The sequence below is a fragment of the Tursiops truncatus genome, chromosome 15, assembly GCF_011762595.2.
Source record: "Tursiops truncatus isolate mTurTru1 chromosome 15, mTurTru1.mat.Y, whole genome shotgun sequence".
Classification (NCBI taxonomy): domain Eukaryota; kingdom Metazoa; phylum Chordata; class Mammalia; order Artiodactyla; family Delphinidae; genus Tursiops; species Tursiops truncatus.
Genome location: NC_047048.1, coordinates 54,385,690 through 54,405,820, shown reverse-complemented (window position 1 = coordinate 54,405,820; position 20,131 = coordinate 54,385,690). Strand labels below are relative to the sequence as shown.

Sequence of the window (20,131 nt, the reverse complement as noted above, 5' to 3'; positions counted from 1 at the left end):
GGGGCATGTGTAAGTGTTTGTGATGAGGCCTAATGATATCAACATATAGTGTCTAAGACTGATAAGTTATCATACAGGATCATGGTCATTAGACATAAAAAGATTTTAAAAACCAGGAGGAACAGCAAGTTGGAATGTAGACTCTGAGAAATGGGGAGGAGGATGGAGGAGGCAAGGAAGTATTGTGGGTTTTTTTTTTTAGTTTATTTATTTATTTATTTTTAGCTGCGTTGGGTCTTTGTTGCTGCGTGCGGGCTTTCTCTAGTTGCGGTGAGCGGGGCTACTCTTTGTTGCAGTGTGCGGGCTTCTCATCACAGTGGCTTCTCTTGTTGCGGAGCAACGGCTCTAGGCACACGGGCTTCAGTAGTTGCAGCACATGGGCTCAGTAGTTTTGGCTTGTGGGCTTAGGGCGCAGGCTCAGTAGTTGTGGCACACAGGCTTAGCTGCTCTGTGGCATGTGGGATCTTCCCGAAGCAGGGATCAAACCTGTGTCCCCTGCATTGGCAGGCGGATTCTTAACCACTGCGCCACCAGGGATGGTCCAAAGTATTATTGCTCATTGTCAGACTTTTATCCTCATCTGACTTTTAAAAGCTCTGAGCACATATTACTTTTATAAACATAAAATTTAGTTAGGAATTATCAATAAAATATAAGTGTTGAGCAGTCCTACTTCTGTGCACGTCACTGATTCAGTCTGATGTACGTTTGATTAATATATGAATTCAGTCCAGTATCTGGCTGATGTCTTTGGTGGGTAGGCTCATTTGTTTAACCAGATCCATTTGCACTTGCACATGGAGTAATTAATTCACACTCACTTTGTTGGAAGTCATGCTGAAAACATTTATCATTTCCTTCTGCACCGTGGAGATAGATTAGACTACAGCTCATGGTTATTGAGGCTGTGTGCTCATTAAAGATGGAGTATGTGTAACAAACTGAGCTTTTTAATCACTTTAGATTTAATGACGTACCTTTGCCATGTACTTAATCTTCAGCAAATATTTACCCTTCCCAAACTGACAGTTTTGTGATTTATAACTTGTCATGTCAGATGAAGCATTTCCTCTTTCCCCCACCCCAGAAGGGTCTCTGTTCCAAATTATAGTCTTTAAAAAGTAGCTGACACATTCTCCTCTGTGGGGAACTTTCAACATTTCCATCCTATGACTTGGAAGTGACCCTTCTCACTCCTCTCAGCCTTAGTCCGTACTTATTGATATATTTATTTTGGATACAGTTTAATGTTTTTATTCTGCTATCTGGGTCATTCTCATAGAGAGATGGATGGGTGGGTGAATAGATGGAGAGAGAGAGAGAGATAGGCAGACTGACAGATGGAACTGTGTTAAGGATGTGTGGAAATACAGTTCCAGATAACAGAGAATACACCGCAGGTTTTAGTCTCAAGGTTTCCAGTCCATAAGAGCTGTATAATGGTCAGCTTTCCAAGCAGAAGCTAAACAACCATCATTCTACCGCATGCAATATAGTTTCTCAAAATTTTTAATGAAACTAGAATCAGTAAGATGTTCCATTAGAAAGTCCTAAATAACTTCAAGATACTTTTAAATGTTCTTTTAATTTGTACCATGGAAGTAATATGAGGAGCTGGAGTTGGAGGTGGTCATTGAAGCCTGAGTATGGATGTTTTCCATCACTAGTTGGTGCCATAACCTTTTTCAGCTTTCTCCCCTGCCCCCTCCCCACACTGAAACACTTAAGAACACTTTCTAGACCAAAATTAAAATGCAAATAAATTAATGATATATTTTTGAATTTTGAAGATGAGAAACTACCAGACTTAAAATTCTAGAGGTGATGTCAGGATTAATAGGTATAGTAAATTAGAAGTTGCTCTTCTTTATAAGCAAAAAAGTTTGTATGTCAGGACTGGAAACCTCACACCCATGAGCCTGCCTGTGCACTGAATAATTATCATTTTCTCCAATGCCTTATTAGTCTTTGGGGCCACTTCCTGAGTTTGAATCCTGGCCCTGCCACTTACTAGCTATGTGTCTTTGACCAAGTTTCTTAATCTCTGTGCCTCAGTTTCATTATCTGTGAGTCTATTAATTAGCCCACTTAATGCCCATTCCTACCTCCTCCTAGCATCATTTCTTGTCTTACAGAGAGTGGCAGTTTTCATTTCTAGAACTTGTTGCAGCTAGTGTTCTGGATGTGAGTTAGATCTGCTAATCAAATGCATTCCCATAAGCCTCTGAATTCAGGCTTAGATTATGTGGGAAGAGAGATGGGGCTGGGACCTTCATTTCTAGCTGGTGTGGATAATGGCAGAGGCAGCATGGTTCTGAAATTGGCAACTGTAGAAATAGCTTCCTGACTTGACAGGCAGCTTCCTGATTGAGAAGCTTGGAGCAGCATCTGTAGCAGCAGCTTCCTGGTTCTTTAGGTTCCAGCAGCCCCTTTGGCTGTTCAGTTCTACTTATTGATTTGAGGAGTAATTCCTAAAAGTTTAGCTTAGAGTCTGTCTCTGCAGTTCTCCTAACAGTGATGTGAATTATGTTATACTTCTTAATACCTCTCTTTCTGCTTAAGGTAGCCAAAGTGATTTATGTTGGCTGCAACTAAAGATCAGGAGCAGTAAACTTTGCTCACGGAGTTGTTGTGAGGAAAGATAAGGCATTTAAAGTGCTTAAAATATGTGGCATGCCTTTTTTTTTTTTTGGACATTCTTAGGGTTTTTTCTGGCCTCAATCAATGGTATACCTACAACCGTGAATAACATAGATATTTATTAGTTTGTTGGTTCATCATTCACTCATTCATACATTTATTGAAACAAATATTTGCGAATGGCTATTCTAATCAAGACATATTCCAGCTATCTTAGGGCAGCTGATCCTAACTGAACATTAGATGAACATTAGAATCATCTGGGAATCTTTAAAAAAAAAAACTTAACGTCTATGCCACATTCAAGACTTATTGAAGACAGGGAGTGTGTGTGTGTGTGTGTGTGTTTGGTTTTTTTTTTTTTTTTTTTTTGCGGTACGCAGGCCTCTCACTGCTGTGGCCTCCCCGTTGCGGAGCACAGGCTCCGGACGCGCAGGCTCAGCGGCCATGGCTCACGGGCCCAGCCGCAATGCGGCATGTGAGATCTTCCCGGACTGGGGCAGGAACCCGTGTCTCCTGCATCAGCAGGCGGACTCTCAACCACTGCGCCACCAGGGAAGCCCGTGTGTAGATATTTTTAACATTGAGATACAATTCTTATAAAGTGCACAAGTCTTATGTGTTACAGCTTGGTGGATTTTTACATATGTATACCCAATTATCTATGACCTAGGTCAGGGTATAGGAAAACAGAAATACGCATGGGGCTTCCCTGGTGGCGCAGTGGTTGAGAGTCCGCCTGTGGATACACGAGTTCGTGCCCCGGTCCGGGAAGATCCCACATGCCGCGGAGCGGCTAGGCCCGTGAGCCATGGCCGCTGAGCCTGCGCGTCCAGAGCCTGTTTTCCGCAATGGGAGAGGCCACAACAGTGAGAGGCCCGCGTACCGAAAAAAAAAAAAAAAGAAATATGCATGAAAGATTTATTGTGTGCATGGGGTTTGGGGGGCTCCTTTTAAAAGAGCTGAAGTTTCAAATGCATTTGAGGTTTTGCCAGTCAGAGGGCAAAAAATTTTAGTTATCTGGAATGACCAGTATAACTAGGTCATTTTCCTTTTTCCTTCTTCATAGTCCCCTACAAATTTGTACCCCTTTCTAGGTTTATGCAAGAAAACGGTTTCATTTATATGTGAAATGAAATGAATTTAAGAAGGATCTTAGGTAACAAAAAATCAATAAGGCAGTAAATGTTACCGCTAATAAGTTTGTGAGTCATAACCTCTGTTCTGTTTATCTTCTTATGATTGGCATAGTTCATTGGCTAAAAGAAAGTTTGCTTTCTTAAAATTAAGCTATATTTCTTCTTTCATGTGATCTCTTCAAAGAGAGTGAATATCATGAGAGAGTAAAAATAATTATTTTCCTTTTTTGCCCAAAGAGTGCTTGGTCTGTAGGCCAATGGCTGCACAATTAATATTGCAATACTGAGGGCACTAGAGTAGCAGCATGAGCTGACTTAGGAAGATCAAGTTAGTAATTTTTGAAAAACATATGGAAACAGTTGATTACAGAGAGAAAATGACATCTGCAAAACATTAAAAGCATCTACATTTTTAATAAAACCAACTAGAACAACTTTGAAGTTGAATGATTTTGCATAATTAATTCATTACAGAATGAAACTTTTGGGAAACAAAATGTAGAATAAGCTACACTTTTAAGGTGATCACCTGTGATTTGGGATCAAAGTCTAGCATTGGAATACCATTTCAAGTATAGCTGAACTATATTAGTGAATCACCAAAAGGAATAGAAAACATGAAAATTCTATGTAGTTCGTTCCTCTGCCTTAAGATAAAACCTCCATAAATTGACTGAGGTGGTATGAATATTGTACATTTTAAGCACTCTTAGAGGATGAGCTTTGGATGTGAGGGAAGTCTGGCTATGACATTTATGATTTTGTTAAATGGCCAGTTAAATGTCTTAATTTCCTCATTTTTTCCTGAGTGGCCCTGGGTTGGCAGTTATTTTCTCTTAGAACTTTGAAGATATTATTTCACTGCCTTCTTGCTTGCATTGCTGCTATTGAGACATCAACAGTCAACTTAATTATCATTCATTTATAGGTAATCTGTCTTTTCTTTATGGCTGGTTTTAGGATTTTTATTTTTGCTTTGATAATCTACAGTTTTATCTGGTACCTAGCCACAGAATTCTTTTTATTTATCCTGCTTGCAAAACACTGTGATTACTAAATTTGAGAATTCATGCTTTTATCAGTTCTAAGAAATTCTCACTCATTAACTTATTGTCATTGCCTTTCCTACAGTCTCTCTATTATCTTTTTCTGAAATTCCCATTAGATGCACGTTAGAACATCTCACTTTGACTTACACATCTCAGTTTTGTTTTGTTTTGTTTTCTCCATCTCTGTTTCTGTGGTAAATTATGAGTAAATCTTCAAATCTGATTTCCATTTTCTAATTTTCTGTCCAGCAGTGTCTAATCTTCTGTTTTACCTATCTACTGAGGTATAAATACCTATTATTATAATTTGACATTTTTCTAAGCTTTTTTTCTCTTTTTCTAATTTACCTGTTTATTTTTTGTAGTCTCTTGTTCTTTAGTCAAACTTCTGAATCCCTATTTTATTTCGTTAACAAAAACACATTTATTTTATATTCTATTAACTCCAATAATCTGTTTCTGTGAGTCTCATTCTAGTGCTGGTGCTTTTTCTTTACTCCCTCTCAACAAAGGTGCCTTGTTTAAATGGGTATTTTGTGAGTATTGTTTTTATTGTAAACTCATATTCCATGGAACTTTGTGTGTAGGGTTTCTTTTGAGATTTGGAGTGAGAGTACAATCTTCTAAAAATGGTTTGCATTTGCTTTCTCTAAACATATGAGAGCACATTAATCTGGAACCATATTAAAATAAATACCTGGCATAGAGGATTTTAGATCACAGAATAGTCTCAACTCAGGCCACAAATATATGTGAGGTTTGGCTCATGGTTATATTTCTGGAGAGATGGTTCTTTTTTTTCTCTCCACTCAGAGCAAAGCCAAGACAGACAAGTTTTTTTAGTGCAACCCTTTTCTTTATTTTTATTTTTTTTATTTTTTAAAAATATTTTTAGCCTCGCCACATGTCATGTGGGATCCTAGTTCCCCGACCAAGGATTGAACACATGCCCCCTGCAGTGGAAGCTTGGAGTCTTAACCACTGGACCACCAGGGAAGTTCCTACAACCCTTTCCAAGGCACATTTCTTTCTAGTCCATCTTTTCTCTAAGGGTGGAGCTACAGGGCTCTCGGCCTTGTGCAGTGAGTTTCCTTTCAAGCACCCCATCTGGCCATGACCTAGACTTTGTGTCCTGAATGCTGTGTGGCCATTAAAGCTGATATGCTAGGTTTAGGCACCAGCTCAGGATTCACTTACCTCTTGGAACACCCACTCTTGTTTTCCTTTTGGTCTCTGAGGACTTTCTTTACTTTATTCCAGCTTAGTCATGCACAGTAAGAGATTTTTAAAAAATATCTTAGCCAGCATTTTTAGATATTTGGTCACAGGGAGGATTTGTCGTATCCTTATAAGGGTGGAAATTTAAAATTCCATATTTGCACCCACTTCTAGCCCTTCTAGCTCATGTTTCCATGTTAGAAACATTTTCAACACAAATACATCCTAAACCCCTCACAGCCCATATTTTCTGTCATTCAGGCAGCCTTAGCTTTCACTTCTCTGCTGTTTATAGGCCTTTTCTGCATAGGTTGTATATTACGCTATTTAAAAATTTTGTTTATGGCTTTTTTCCCACTTCCACTGAGTTTTCTGTGTTTTCTGAGGTTATTTGTTACAGAAGAGAAGGTGCAAAGCTTTGCCTTTCTTCAGATTCAGCTGTTAGTGAGAGAAGGGAGAAGAGAGAAGGAAATTAAGAATTATCTACTATAATTGTTCTCATTGTATTTCCCAGTCTCATCTTGCCTTTTAAAATTTAACTCAGCACTACAATTCTGACTCAGCCAGCAGTCATTCTGTGAACCCAGATCTTTTCTTCCTAGTTTCTCAATCTTTTTTTTAATTTTTCATGTAACCTGTTTCTCTTTCATATGTATTTATTAACCTAAACTTTCCCTGAAGCTCTTCACTTGATCTCCATCTACTTCCAAAACAACCACCCCCACAGACTCCCTGGAGGTTGAGTCATTTCAGTCCCACCCACACTCTGGTGCTGGTGCTCCTTAGGGGGACAGATGAGGGCTCCACCAGCCTGGGCTTCTGTGTTTGACATGCCCACACGCTGAGGAATCTGCTGTTTCCACCCACAGTGGGATTGTGTTTGCTTTGCAGAGCATGCACTTGGGACCTCTCTGTAATCATAGTCCTACTGCTGTGAGATGGGCAATGTTCACTAATGATTCATCCCACTAACTCTGACACCAGGATGGAGCAGTAAGTAAAAGTGATGTTCCTTTCAGTCAGGAATGAATGCTTGTTCATCTAGACTTTGCTTATAATGTTAATTTATCACTGCAGAAAAGACCTACAGGAGCATTTACAATTCACTTTTTTAAATCCTGGATGCTGGGACTTCCCTGGCAGTCCAGTGGTTAAGACTTCGTGCTTCCAATGTAGGGGACTCAGGTTCAATCCCTGGTCAGGGAACTAAGATCCCACGTGCCGCATGGCGTGGCCAAAAAAACAAAAAAAATAGTTCTAGATGCTAAATGGCAAATAGTTTAATACCTACATGTAACAACTCTGCTTCTGGTACTACTCTTGTCACTGTGATAATTATAAAGTAGCTTATATTTGTTGAGCCCTTACTACATGCTAGGTTTTATACTAATAAATCATTTAATTCTTACAACAGTCCTATGAGGCAGAGCTATTATTCCCATTTTACAGATGAAGACATGGAGATTCAGAGATGTAAAGTAACTTGCCCATGGTCACATAGGCAGTAAGTGGCCATGGTAGGACTAAACTCAAGTCTTCTAAATACAAAGTCCACGCTCACCAACATCTTATCTGTCAGGACAAAAATATTCAGACTTCTAATCTATGACTATGAGCTTTTTTACAATAGTCAGAACTTAAATCCACATTAGCCTGTCCTTTAAGGTAGCAAATTTGAACATATATGTACATTGAAACCATGCTGCTTGCTATTGCATAGAACTGACTTTGGAATTCCTTTGTGAGAACTACTTTCAGAACCAGCATGCAAAACAAAAGAAGAGCAATTTCCTTTTGGAGATAAACCTTGCTTTTTAACCCATGCCCAGTTACCCTGCAGGATCACCTACATTATTTATCAGATTTCACTCCTAATGCCTCTTTTTTCCAAAAGGGTAATTCTGTCTTCTGTGGATGGAGATTTGCCACCAATGAGGACATCCAAAAGAAGTTTCCTTCAATTTGTTAATATGGTTGATTGTATAACATTGTATACATTGTATAACATTGTATACATTGTATAACAATGTATTACATTGATTGATTTGCATATACTGAAGAATCCTTGCATTCCTGGGATAAACCCCACTTGATCATGGTGTATGATCCTTTTAGTGTGCTGTTGCATTAGCTAATTTCATCTCAATAGATGCAGAAAAGGCTTTCAACAAAATTCAACACCGATTTATAATAAAAACCCTCCAAAAAGTAGGCATAGAGGGAACTTACTTACCTCAACATAATAAGGAACATATATGACAAACCCACAGCCAACATGATTCTCAATGGTACAAAAATGAAACCATTTCCACTAAGATCAGGAACAAGACAAGGTTGAGCACTCTCACCATTATTATTCAACATAGTTTTGGAAGTTTTAGCCACAGCAATCAGAGAAGAAAAAGAAATTAAAAGAATCCAAATCAGAAAAGAAGAAGTAAAGCTGTCACTGTTTGCAGATGACATGATACTATACATAGAGTATCCTAAAGATGCTACCAGAAAACTACTAGAGCTAATCAACGAATTTGGTAAAGTAGCAGGATACCAAAGTAATGCACAGAAATCTCCTGTATTCCTATACACTAATGATGAAAAATCTGAAAGAGAAATTAAGGAAACACTCCCATTTACCATTACAACAAAAAGAATAAAATACCTAGGAATAAACCTACCTAAGGAGACAAGAGACCTGTATGCAGAAAACTGTAAAACACTGATGAAAGAAATTAAAGATGATACCAAAAGATGGAGAGATATACCATGTTCACAGATTGGAAGAATCAACATTGTGAAAATGACTATACTACCCAAAGCAATCTACAGATTTAATGCAATCCCTATCAAACTACCAATGACATTTTTCACAGAACTAGAAAAAAAAAATTCACAATTTGTATGGAAACACAAAAGACCCCAAAACGCCAAAGCAATCTTGAGAAAGAAAAACGGAGCTGGAGGAATCAGCCTCCCTGACTTCAGACTATACTACAAAACTACAGTAATCAAGACAGTATGGTACTGGCACAAAAACAGAAATATAGATCAATGGAACAGGATAGAAAGCCCAGAGATAAACCCACACACATATGGTCACCTTATTTTTCATAAAGGAGGCAAGAATATACAATGGATAAAAGACAGCTTCTTCAGTAAGTGGTGCTGGGAAAACTAGACAGCTACATGTAAAAGAATGAAATTAGAACACTCCCTAACACCATACACAAAAATAACCTCAAAATGGATTAAAGACCTAAATATAAGGCCAGACACTATAAAACTCTTAGAGGAAAACATAGGCAGAACACTCTATGGCATACATCACAGCAAGATCCTTTTTGACCCACCTCCTAGAGAAATGGAAATAAAAACAAAAATAAACAAGTGGGTCCTAATGAAACTTAAAAACTTTTGCACAGCAAAGGAAACCATAAACAAGATGAAAAGACAACCCTCAGAATAGGAGAAGATATTTGCTGATGAAGCAACTGATAAAGGATTAATCGCCAAAATTTACAAACAGCTCTTGCAGCTCAATATCAAAAAAACAAACCACCCAATCCAAAAATAGGCAGGACACCTAAATAGACATTTCTCCAAAGAAGATATACAGATTGCCAACCAACACATGGAAGGATGCTCAACATCACTAATCATTAGAGAAATGCAAATCAAAACTACAATGAGGTATCACCTCACACCAGTCAGAATGGCCATCATCAAAAAATCTACAAACAATAAATGCTGGAGAGGGTGTGGAGAAAAGGGAACTCTCCTGCACTACTGGTGGGAATGTAAATTGATACAGCCACTATGGAGAACAGTATGGAGGTTCCTTAAAAAACTAAAAATAAAACTACTGGACGACCCAGCAATCCCACTACTGGGCATATACCCTGAGAAAACCATAATTCAAAAAGAGTCATGTACCACAATGTTCACTGCAGCTCTATTTACAATAGCCAGGACATGGAAGCAACCTAAGTGTCCATCAACAGATGAATGGATAAAGAAGATGTGGCACATGTATACAGTTGAATATTACTCAGCAATAAAAAGAAACGAAATTGAGTTATTTGTAGTGAGGTGGCTGGACCTAGAGTCTGTCATACAGAGTGAAGTAAGTCAGAAAGAGAAAAACACATATATGTATGCTAACACATATATATGGAATCTAAAAAAAAAAATGTTCTGAAGAACCTAGGGCCAGGACAGGAATAAAGATGCAGATGTAGAGAATGGACTTGAGGACATGGGGAAGGGGAAGGGGAAGCTGGGATGAAGTGAGAGAGTGGCATTGACTTATATACACTACCAAATATAAAATAGATAGCTGGTGGGAAGCAGCCACATAGCACAGGGAGATCAACTTGGTGCTTTGTGACCACGTAGAGGTGTGGGATAGGGAGGGTTGGAGGGAGACGCAAGAAGGAGATATGTGGATATATGTATATGTATAGCTGATTCACTTTGTTATAAAGCAGAAACTAACACACCATTGTAAAGCAATTATACTCCAATAAAGATGTTAAAAAAAATAAAGTTTTCAGAGCAAGCAAAGACACTTTCTAAGAGGCTCCAAAATGTTCTCAGCAACATCAACATTTTTAAAATAAGAGCTTGCCCCCCACTCCCCAGGGTGATTACTTTGAAGGGAGAACACTCAGCTATATATTTACATTCTGGTGTATTTGTTTCCAGTTCAGTCTGTCACTTCATAGATGTACTTAACTTTGATTTGATGTGGAGTGAAATCTGTTTACACAAATATGTGTCTAACAAAAATACTGCTATGTGTAGAGAAATATCAGACTTTCCTTGTCTGTCACTCTCAGAAAGTCTTACTGCTGGTGTCAACACTGGAACTGGCTCAGTTTTGACAGGAATTCTGTTCTGTTCCTCTTTAAATCTTAAAAGTAGGAAATACTGGGGCTTCCCTGGTGGCGCAGTGTTTGAGAGTCCGCCTGCCGATGCCGGGTACACGGGTTCGTGCCTTGGTCCGGGAAGATCCCACATGATGCGGAGCCGCTAGGCCCGTGAGCCATGGCCGCTGAGCCTGCGCGTCCGGAGCCTGCGCTCCGGAACGGGAGAGGCCACAACAGTGAGAGGCCCGCGTACCACAAAAAAAAAAAAAAAAACTAGGAAATACTGACTTGTGGATTTGGACAGATTGTGAGTAGGCCCTCATTCTTCTTCAAGGAAAATGGATTGGGTTTCTGCTTCTCCAGCAAAGGGGAATGATCTTCTTGCTAAATATGTCTCCAGCAACACTTCAAGCATCATTTTTAAAGTGCTTACTTTTTTCTTACAGTGAAGGTTAAAGTTTCAAGCATCATCTTAATTAGCGGCTCACATTTAAATCAAGGCTGCTGAAGTAAACAGCCGTATTCAAAAATGGTAATGTTACCATAGCAACCCAAATCCAAATCATTTGCTTTTTCTGCTCACAATTGTTCCTTACTATCTAGGCCAGGATTTGAAGCAAATCTGCTGAAACATCCCATGTAAATGCGATTTTAAAAACCACCTGGGGGAAAAACACTTTAAAACACAGGCTTTAAATGTTACTGTGAAGCTCCTAATTTGCAATGGCTCCTGAAGGAGCTTAGGTCCCTTGTCTGATGGCCTCTCCTGGTCATCCCTTCTCAGGGCTCCTCGTACCCAGACATGGACGGGGTCAATGGATCACAGTTCTTTTTTTCTAACAATTTTTTAATTGAAAAAATTGATTTACAATGTTAATTTCTGTTGTACAGCAAAGTGATTCAGTTATACATATATATATATACATTTTAAAAATATTTTTTCCGTTATGGCTTATCTCAGGATATTAAATATAGTTCTCTGTGCTATACAGTAAGACCTTGTCGTTATCCATTCTATATGTAATAGTTTGCATCTGCTAACCCCAAACTCCCAGTTTATCCCTCCCCCACCCACCAGTCCCTTTGGCAACAAGTTTATTCTCTATGTCTGTGGAGACCACAGTTCTTGTTCCAAGTGGAGCTAAACAGTTCTGGTCCAGAAAGTGAGAGAGTTGAACAAGGTAACTCCCCATGGATTTTCCAGCTGTGAAAGGGTCAGGTTCTCTGTCCCATTAAGTTGGGCTAATCCTCAGTCTCATAGTAAAAAAGGGAATTGTTATGCATTTCTAGGATCCAAGCCTGTGGTCTCTAAATGTCAATTATGAATCAGCTCGGGAGGCTCTTGAACCCCTTGCCTCACCAACCCCTCACCAACGTGTAAAACCAGCAGCCATCCTCATTATGGCAAATGATAGTTACATGAAAATGATTTTAATTAAGAAAATTATTGAGCAGATTAACCTTTTTTTTGTGTTCTAGTTGCCAATCCCTGCATTAAATGACTCTGGAGACTTGGTCCTATCTTAATTTTCTTGCCTGGAAAATGAGACTCAATAAGCTGGATGTGATCCCTGCCCCTGGATCAGGCTTGGTGTATGACTTTATTATTAAATCAAGTAGAAACATAATATCACTTTTTGGTAGTGATAAGCTGACACCAAGAGAATTGTTTTGCTTTAGAAGGTTTGCCATTAAAACAAAAACAGAACTTGAGGCTTCTCATGAAGTCTTTATTTCATCCTCACATTTTTTTTGTTTAATCCCCTTCAGACTGGAAAAAAACTAGTCATGAGATTAATTGGAGAAAAGTCAGAGAAAGATATTGTTTTCTTTATAATTCATTTTCTATGCCATTAAAAAGAATATAGAAAAGAGACAAAAAACCAGAAAGAAAAATGGTAAAGAATATGAACAGGCAGTTCACAGTAAGGAAACTCAAGTGGCCAATAAGTATATGAAGAGCAGCTCAGCCATGCAAGTAATCAGGGAAATGTGAACCCAATAATGAGATACCGCTGGAAATGTCTGACAATATCAGGGTTTGGCAAAGCTGTGGAGAAACAGGAAAATCTAGACAGTGCTGGTGGGACTGTAAATGCTGCAACCACTTTGGAGAGTGATCTGGCAGGATCTAGTGAAATTGAAAACACGTTTCCTTCAACTCAGCAATTCCACTCCTGTATGTATTTCCAGAGAAAGTCTCACAAGTGCTCAAGGGCTCACTAAGGCCTTGTTTGTGATAGTGAAAAATTAGGCACAACCTACATGTCCTTCAGCAAGAGAATGGATGAAAACTAATGCAGCCTGTCCCTACATTCATATATATATATATATCAATAATGGCTAGAAGTAAAACATCATAAGGTTGGGTGAAAAAAAGCAAAACTTTGTATATTGAAAATAAGATTAAAAAGATCATCACACATAAAGCAACACTCTGTCTTGCTTATGGATACATATATATGTAAGGTATAAAAATGGGCTGGAAGGAATCAATTTCTATGTAGGAATTTCTATTTCTATGTCAACTTTAATTGAATTGTTTAATTCTTCTTTAATAGGAAAAAGACTTGAAGCAAATATGACATATGTTAATTGTCAATCTGGAGTGGTGTGAACTTGGATATTATATAGATCCCTGTAATTTTCAGAACATTTTAATTTCTTTAGATAAAAACATAAAATGCCAAGGTAAAAGTAAGATAGCTTATGAATCAGACAGTAGAGATTGACCTTATTAATTGCCCTGGGCACCTACTATTAGGGCTGTTCACCTATCACACATATTTTTGTATTTTTCCAGCATTCATTTTATTTCTCACCAGTTGCCTTTTAGAGGTCTCTGTCCTCTGCCCATTGCATCTGTTCGTCATTAGGATGAAAGGTGACAGCATGGGTGATTCATCCAGTTTTTACTTTCAGATGTAAGTAAGTACAGACCTAGACTGTGGTTTCAAAAGCACCTGACCAGACCATCCATCCTTTGACGTGTTAACTGGGATTAAATATCTTGATGTCCACACCTCCTTGGGCTCCCTTGTATGTGGTTTTTGTCCTTTAAAGGAACAGCTGCAAATTCTAAAGTGTATAAACCATCAGGCAAAAGGAGGCTTAAGCTGATTGATTTTTCTTGTCATTAATTTTACATTATTAATAAAATAGGAAGTAAGTAACAGGGCTGGTGTTATACCTTAAGGGGAGGGGGACAGTCAGATGAAACCAGAAAGAGGAATCTAAGCAAGCTGCTGATGGGGTAGAGTGAACTGAGGCCCTTCACTTGCAGGGCAGTAATAAAAAGGTTCTTGGACAGCAAGGGGGTAGGAGAAATACCAGGTATGAAAAAGAGGAGAAAGGAAAAGAGGATGGTCTTGGAGTACAGTAGAACAAATCCACAGAATGTTTAGCAAAAAAAAAGAAAGTCTGTAGGTACATTATTTATACCACAGACTGGGATTATTTCTGGCATCAAACTCAACCCCCCTGCCCCACCCCAGGTATGTGTGGTGGAACGTCTCACTGTTGACCAAGATATATCTGCCCCCTCCTTCAGCATCAGCTTATGTATGTAATTTATCATGATTCATGTATTCACACAGTGGATTGTGTAACCCAAGGCCCTTTAGAGAGTGAAAAAGGGTGCTATTAATAATTAATTGAGACAATAGGCACAAACTGGGGATTTCCTGGACAAACACCCCAGTCACGCTAGTGAATAGTGGTCACCCTAGTAATACACACATTTACATGTGCATTTGAAAGTAAAACTCATCAAATAAAACAAAGCATCAAAATTTTTAAAATGTATCTACCATGTGCTGGCCCTGGAGATACACCAGGTAACAAGAGAGACAAAAAACCTTGAGTAGGAGAAGTTTGACAATAAACAAACAAATCATATATTATTAGGTACTAGTAGGTTTATATGGAAAGTATAAGGCAGACAAGGGAGATAAGGACAGCCAGGGTCTAGGGAGTGAAGGAAATGTAATTTTAAATAGTGTGCTCAAGGAAAGTATGGCAGACTGAATTATTGCTCACCAGTAATCTCTGCCTCTCCCTACAGGAGAATTTTTCTTCCTCATTCTTTTGAAATCAGGTTTGGCCATACAACTTAACATTGGCAATGATATGTGAACAGAAGTGACAGAGCTCTCCTGGTGACTGTCTGCTCCACCGTGCTCTTTTCCCTCTGCTATAGTCACTAAGCAATATTGAGGTAGTGGCTGCCCCAGTGGCCTGGCTTCCAGGGAAAGGGCAAGGATGATACAGATCCACTTGTAGTATGACACAGAGTGCAAGTAGTAAGAAACAATCCTTTGCTGTTTTATGAGATTTGGGGCTTGCTTGTTAAGTAGTATACCCTAGCCCATCCTGACTAATATAGAAGGCCTCACTGAGAAGGTAACATCTGAGCAGAGAACTGAAGGTTGTAAGGAAACCAACTGTGCAGATATGTGGAAAAGGGAGGAACAGCAAGTGCAAAGGTTTTGAAGAGGGAACATTCTTGATATGTTCCAGGATCAGGAAAGAAGCCAGGATGCAGAGGTATCAGCACCCTGCAGCCTGTGGGGCTGGAGGTAGGACTTATTCTTGTCCATCCAGTGATCCTGTTCAATCCTCTATTCCTCTAAAAGTATGGAGTGGGGAGGCAGGAATGAGAGGCATAGGAGAGGATATGAAGGAAAGGTAGGTGAGATCTGGAGCAGGAAGATGCAGCCTAGCAGAGTGGTGCCCCACATCCTTGGACCACAAACCCTAATATACTAAAATTGGTAGCTCACCCATGTAGAGACCTTGGGAGGCCTCTGACTGCTGTCATTGAAGAAGATGAGTCAGTGCATCCAAAGTGTGCCCTCCTCCCATTCACCTTGTTCTCATGCCCGTGACTTTTTCTTAGAGCCTCCAACAGACAAACCAAGGCAGCAGGGTCACCCTTAGGAGTGTGCCATGCAGTGCCCTGAGAAAGGGGCAGCTTCCCCTCCAAGCAACATAGAAGACCATACAAACCACATGTTCCTTCTTTCCTTGAATCCTGATAATTCGCCATATTTTTATTGTCTTAGAGTAGATTTCTTTCAGCTGTGTACAGCCTTGAAGCCACAGATCCCCCCAATTAGCAGTTGCTGGTAAAAGAAACTCTGGACAAATAGGCAGAGTGGGCGGCTATTGATGCTGCTGCCTGGAGGAGGCAGAGTTAAACGTCAAGCCCATTTAAAGGGAACCTGTTAAGGATGGAAGCTAAAATGTGCCGCAGAGGTCAAACCCCGCTGTGCACTTATCAGCCGCAGGAGTAGGCACAGAAGAGTTGCTGGAAGAAACCCCCATTAAATATCCGGGTTTCTGATGGCCAATGGCATTAATCTCAGAACACAGCCATTAATCTCAAATGCTCCATGCTAATTGACTGTCTCGGATTACTAAACTCAAATAACCTCTATAACTCCTCAAGATATAAAAATAGTTTTAGGTTTATAAGAATCTCAAATATCTATACATTATCTCTTCTCTCCTTGGTCAAAAAAAAATTTAACAAATGGATGTTCTGGTGAATAGATGACCTGGAAGCAATGCATGCAAGAGCATTGTGGCGTCAAGCCCCATCCTTCTCTCTTCTTGCAAATCCTAAAGAAATCTATTCATGATGGAAAGCATATTGAAATAAAAAGGGAAATTCCACCCAATTTATATAATGCCAAAATCATTAGGACTGGGGCCCTTACTGAGAAAAAAAAAAAAAAAAAGCCATCTCAAGGTCTGAGAAGGAAGGAAAGCGTGGTGCAAATAGGTGCCAGCAAGAAGGGCATTCACTATGCAGGGATCAGTAGCAAAGGTGCCTCGGGGAGCTCAAGGCAAATCAATCTATTACAATTCAGTGGGATTCAGCATTCACTTCCCACTCCTTCCAGAATCCTTTGAGCCAGTGTTGCTCTCTGTGGGTGGAGGGCACTACTGGCATTTGGGGGAAGGATGATTCTTTGATATATGGGACTGTTCTGTGCACTGTAGGATGTTTACATCCTTGATCCCACTCACTAAATGCAAGTAGCACTTTCCAATCACTGACAAAATAACGTCCCCAGTCTGTCCCTAGAGTAGAGTGCCCAGTTGAGAGCCCTACAGGTCTGAGCTCTAACAACAGGTAGAATAAAGTGGGGTTTGAATATAGCCGTGAGGATGCTCCACTGAGCAGGAACTGACCAAGTTATCAGAGATCCATCTTCTGTCCATGTGTAGGTGCATCAGGAAAAGAAGTAATTGGCTTTGTATACTGGTGAAGAAACATTTAATATGTTTGGGTAAATTTAAATAATTTTTTTCATGATATAATGTTTTTTATTTGTACTATAAATGTTAATTAGAAATTCTTTAATGAAACATTTACCTTTTTTGGAGATGGGTCAAGGGAATGGTGGGTACAAATAGCTAAGAAATAGTATGAGCCAATGTAAAAATAAGGAGTTGTTTGAAAGCCAGAACTGATCCTTGAACTATCTGAGAAATGAAATATCAGTATCCCAATGTCAAGTGTGAGCCTCACTACTAACTAGCTGTGCAACTTTTTAAACCCCTGTATCTCTCTGCCTGTTTCTCATCTGTGAAATCATTGCAGCAGGTTTCTTTACACATAAATAAAAATCAAAGCAAAACAAAACCCTTCAACTGCAACAGCAACAGGATAGAGCTGACGGAAAAGTTCATGTCTTAGAGAACAAATGGATTATATTAGAATAAAAATATTTTAAAATGATTTGGATGCCTTCCTCCCAGGATGGAGTGAGGAAGACAGCCTAGATGCCTCAGAGCCTCATTCTTGGTTGGATTTACTCCACCAGGACCATGCTTCACACCCAGTGGGAGCACAGTAAATGCTGAGTGAGTGCTGACACCTGCTTTGTGCGGCATGCATGAATGGCAGTGCATTCCCTAGTAACTGAACAGCGTACAATAACTCTTAAGAATTTTTAGATTAAATTTACCCAAACATATTAAATGTTTAAATTTAACTTAAATGTTTTAAATTTAAATAATTTACCCAAACATTTAATATGCCCAAAAGGCCACAACAGCCACATAATTAGAGAGATGGCTTTGTAGTTGGAAGTAAAGCAAATTTTAAAAGGAAATCAAAGTCTGAAATGAACTGGAGGCAGTGTTCAAAAGAACTGATGTAGTAATTAACTCAATGCATATTGTCATTACTCTTCTGGAAAGGGGAAGGAGGGTTTCTTTGAAGATGAGCTGCTGTCTGCTTGACATTTGCATGTAAAATAGAGGAGACAGGCTAGTTTTTTAGGTTCTTTCGTGGATACTGAATTTCAAAAATTAAATGAAATATAACAGTGAGACACAGATGAAAAATTTTAAATCTGCATATCAAAGTTATTGACCAGTTACTTAATAAGTACACGCCCTGCTACTTGGAGTGTCACTGCTGAGCTCTCCTTCTCTCTCCCACTCTTCCCATTGACATTTCTCAGCCTCTGGCTTCCTGCCTTACCCCCCAGGACCAGATCATCTGTGGGGAAGAAGGTGGGAAGGAACACCTCATCCTGCCATGGTGGGACCCTTCCCCTTCCCCTTTCCTCTCGCCTCTCTAATGGCAGTACATTCGTTAGGTGAGTACATTTGCCAAGCCCTGGACTAAGACTGTTTGGTTTGTTTTAATGTTCAAGTAGGCCACCCAAAGAAATTTTAACAATTATTCCTCCAGAGGTTTGTTTTAATTTTTTTTTCTTGAAACAATCTCAAACTCAGAAAACTTGAAAGTACAAGTAACATTTTTTTTCATGAATTATTTGAGAGTAAGCCACCAACCTGTTGCCCACCATCCTTGATTTTCCTACAAACAAGGACATTCTCCTACAAAGCTCAACGAAACCATCAAAATCAGGAAATTAACAGTGACACATTACTACCATCTCATCCCCAGACCCCATTCATGGGGCCCAAGAATGTTCTGTAGAGCAAAAGGAGCCAGAGGAAATCATGTGCTGCATTTAGTTGTCCTGTCTCTGTAGTCTCCTTCAGTCTGGAACAACTGCTTAGCCTTTCCTTGGTTTTCATGAACTTGGCACTTCTGAAGAGTACAGGCCATTTATTTCATAGAATGTCTCTTGATTTGGTTTTGTCTGCCACTTCCCCATATTGGTTCAGGTGATGCACCTTTGGCAGGACTATCCGAGAAGTGATGCTGGGTCTTCCCATTACACCTGGTCAGGTGGCACATGATTTTGATTTGTCCCGTTACTGATGGTGCTCATTTAGATCACTTGTGGATGGTGATATTTGCCACGCTTCTCCACTATATTTAAAGTTATTCTTTCTCCCTTTGTAACTAATAAGTATCTTATGGGGAGGTACTCTGAGGCTGTAAGTATCCCATTCCTCTTCAAACTTTCAATTATTTTATGGATTCATGGTTTTCTGTTTTAATAAATGGGTTATAATCTGTTAACTCTCATTATTTTGATGCTCAAGTTGTTCTAGATTTGGCCAAGGGATCCCTTTTGAGCCGGCCTCAGCTCCCCCTTGCTGTGCCCCCATCATTCTTCGAGCATTAGAAAATGGTGAGATGTCCAGGCTCATCTTGTACTTTCCCATCACCAGCCTGGAATCAGCCATTCTTCAAGGTGGGCTAAGTGCTTTGCATATATTATCTTAGCTAATTCTCACAACATGAGAATCATGAGCTGATAACTGGTAGTGTCTCCATTTTGCACACCAGGTGACTGAGTCTCAGAGATGTTAAGTAACTTAGTGTTGCACAACTTGAATTTGGCAGAGCAGGGATTTGAACTTGGGTCTGCTTGACTTTGGAGACTGTGTTACAGATCACTCTGCTTTAGATGATCCCCAGCTTTCCACTCTGTCTATCCACATCTCCTTCCACGTTGTAGAACCTATTGACCTATATGGATAAGAAAGTTGCTATTGGAAAGTGTGCTCAGCATTCCAAGTGAGGTGGCCAGGAAGTCCTCTCCTGCAGTTTCTCTGACACAAGAACTGGAAAGAGGCCAGCCTCTGCCTCCCTCACCCTATGCCCATCCAGGAGGCTGCAGTTCAGCAATGGGCTTGTTGGGAGGAACTTAGGCAGAACTAAGCAGAAGCTCTTGGCATAGCAGCAGCAAAGGAAATTTATTTTCCTTTTTTAAAAATTTTATTTTATTTTTTAGGCTTGAGGGGCCTGGGACATAAACTAGGCTTGCTGAAATCCAGTGTA

General features: G+C 39.6%; 1 protein-coding gene across 12 annotated transcripts in view; it reads left to right on the top strand.

Moving 5' to 3' along the window:
* The window catches only part of SHLD1 (shieldin complex subunit 1), a 99,059-nt gene that overhangs the window by 67,993 nt on the left and 10,935 nt on the right, over positions 1-20,131 (top strand). For 2 of the 12 annotated variants that reach the window (XR_012326226.1, XM_019941460.3), the window contains one exon: positions 19,390-19,541. The exons of 9 other annotated variants lie outside the window; for them this stretch is intronic. Coding sequence is in view for 1 of the 3 variants with exons in the window: in XM_019941460.3 (XP_019797019.1) it covers positions 19,484-19,541 (58 nt within the window). In the remaining 2 variants the exon portion in view is untranslated. Of the gene's footprint in view, positions 1-6,937; positions 7,040-19,389; positions 19,542-20,131 lie in introns of those variants that run through there. One more of the 12 variants, XR_002177607.2, reaches the window with a different exon arrangement.